Here is a 2,500-nt window from a genome sequence, read left to right as displayed (position 1 = left end):
GTGGGCTAGTGCGGCCCCTCCATCACTCACGGGCCGTTACCAGCGCCGCCTCACGCCCTCGGGCCGCCCTGCTGGACCCTGGACCACCCGGCCCACAACACACCCTAATTTGACACCCGAGTGGCCCGCCCTGTTAGAATATCTCCATTAACCACGTCACTCCACTCCCTGATTGAGCTATTCATGGTCCCCTTTGATATGCCGGTCTCTCCTCCCCATTGGCCAATTGATAATTCCCGAGCCATTCACCGCGACGGAGGCCTGGCAGCTCCTCCCATGGGCCTGCGTGCGACCAATGGTGCGCCACAGTGGGCGGGGCCAAAGCGGATTCCGCCCAATCACGTGTGTCGCTCGCCGTGTGTGGCTGGCGGGCGGCGCCTGTAGTCACTGGCGGGCGGCAAACATCAAAGGCGGCCATTAGGCGTGTGAAGGCGCTGCTCTATCATTAACCAGTCGACCAGTTGGCACATCTTCATCGGGCGCGCTGGACTCCAGTGATTACTCTCCGCCTGATGCGATCAGCATCAGTCTGTCGGTGACCAGCGCTTAGACGGGAGGCATTTGGCCGTGCTCTCTGTGATCAACTTTGTGGCGAGAACTTGGTGTGAGCGGACCGCGAGGGAGTGTGGTCCCGCAGACGGTGTTAGTGAGGGGCAGTGTGAGGCCGCAGTGATGGAGATCAGGGTGGAGTGTGTGGCCAGGATGGAGGACAGTGATTCCCCTTCGTCGCCCCGCGAGGACAGGCCAGCGAGCCCCTGTGACAGTGAGATCAGTGTGGGATGCGAGGGCGAGGTGCGCGACGAGCAGCCGTCGCCCATGGACATGACCACCACACACGCCGAGACGTCGACGGAGGACGACGAGGAGGAGGAGACGGAGCCGCACTCGCCGTCCACGTCGCGGGGCGCGCCGTCGCCCACCTTGTCCTCGGGCTCCCTGCACACCGAGTCCTTCACCTACCTCTCCGACGACGAGTACTTCAGACCCCTCAAGAGATTAGCGATGTCGGGGACGTCGCCGCCCCCGCACCACCACGCGGCGCCGCAGGCCTCGCCCCTCAGGGAGGCCGAGCCCGAGCCCTCGTCGCCGCCCTCGCCGCACCACCCGCAGGAGCCGCAGCCGGAGCAGGACGAGCCGCAGGTCGTCGTGGGGCGCGCGGACGCGGCTGCCGCGGCGCTGGAGCAGAAGCAGGCGGCGGGACTCCGCTCCTTCTCCATCCTCGACATCCTCTCGTACAAGCCTTCCCGCCGGAAGTCCTCGGTGCCCGTGAAGATCGTGCGGCCTTGGGACACGCGGGAGGAGGGCGGGCCGGCGGAGGGCGCCCCCAAGACCAGCCAGAGCGAGAAGAAGAGCGGCAGCAACGACAAGGGAAGCGCCCTCGACGCCCTCTTCAAGATGACCAACAAGACACTCGACAACCTCAACAAGGACGACAAAGCTGGTGAGTCCCACTGCCATTCTCCTTCAGACCGCCCTCTCGGGGGTCTCAGGACACAGAGAAAACACTCGCGTGGTAGATACTCGCTAAATAATGTTAGGGATAAAGGTAGGACGTTCGTTTCACCTAATGTGAAGGCAACCAAAAAATATACCAAGCAGAAGAAATTATGTATAAACAATATGTCACAAAAACAAACGAAAAAAAGAGCCAAAACACCGTTCCTTTTTCTTACTTCACTTTTCCAGCGTCCTTTCACCCACCATCAGAAAACACAAGGGCAACAGGCAAAGCCGAGAGACACCCTTACATCCCAGAAAAATGTCTCGTGCAAGTTAACCCACCTTCGCGACCCAGAGCTTGTCATTTGGAAGCGAAACACTGGGATCAAGACTAGTTTACGAGCGCGTGTTCCAAGGTATTAGAGAGAGGGACTGAAGGGCTGTTTGTAGTCGGCGTACAGTTGTCCATTATGTGTTTGTGTGTGTTTCTAAGCAAACGGGGCATTCGTCTATCTACCTTTCTTTAAGACCCACCGGGCTGCGCTTTTACGCAAGAGGAATTATGTAAATAATTCTCATTAGATAGATGGGTTGAGAGAAGAAGGGTGTTGATACTAGAGATAACAGCTGTAAGGATTTTTTTCCTCCGCGTTTCATCAAGTAAGCTTGAAGTTACCGGTGTTTATGAGCCAAGCGATCATTGTTCACTTCCTTTATGAATAAGGGATAACCTTTCTGTCTTGCCCTGGCTGTTCCTTTATATATGTTTTTGTATAAATCTTGTGTGTCGTATACTAGCAATGATTACCGAGATTGCATCTTTACAAAACGTTCAATAATCTAACGAATACTAACCCACATCATAAACCTTCCATACTCTCAGTAAGAAAAAAGAAAGCTGAGAATTTTACAACCAAATGCCCATATATCACACGGGCTACGAGACTGACGGGAGCTGGATGGATGTGGCTGGGAAAATGTATGCGTCGAGAGCCGTTTCCGCTAGTTACTCGCGCTAACACACGACTTTCCGTAATGCCTGATAAACAGAGAGAGAGAG

The 2,500-nt window shown here is 56.0% G+C and overlaps 1 protein-coding gene across 1 annotated transcript in view; it reads left to right on the top strand.

Moving 5' to 3' along the window:
• The first annotated feature begins 402 nt into the window (after positions 1-402).
• LOC122265712 (uncharacterized) overlaps positions 403-2,500 on the top strand; it is a 16,635-nt gene continuing 14,537 nt past the window's right edge. The window contains exon 1 of the mRNA XM_086547711.1: positions 403-1,441. Within this exon, the coding sequence (XP_086403837.1) occupies positions 673-1,441 (769 nt within the window). The 5' untranslated portion in view covers positions 403-672. The remainder of the gene's footprint in view (positions 1,442-2,500) is intronic.

Source organism: Penaeus japonicus, unplaced genomic scaffold (assembly GCF_977035675.1).
Source record: "Penaeus japonicus unplaced genomic scaffold, GWHDUDI00000001_assembly GWHDUDI00000019, whole genome shotgun sequence".
Lineage (NCBI taxonomy): Eukaryota > Metazoa > Arthropoda > Malacostraca > Decapoda > Penaeidae > Penaeus > Penaeus japonicus.
Note: the sequence above shows the minus strand (reverse complement) of the source record. Positions and strands in the feature narration are given on the sequence as shown.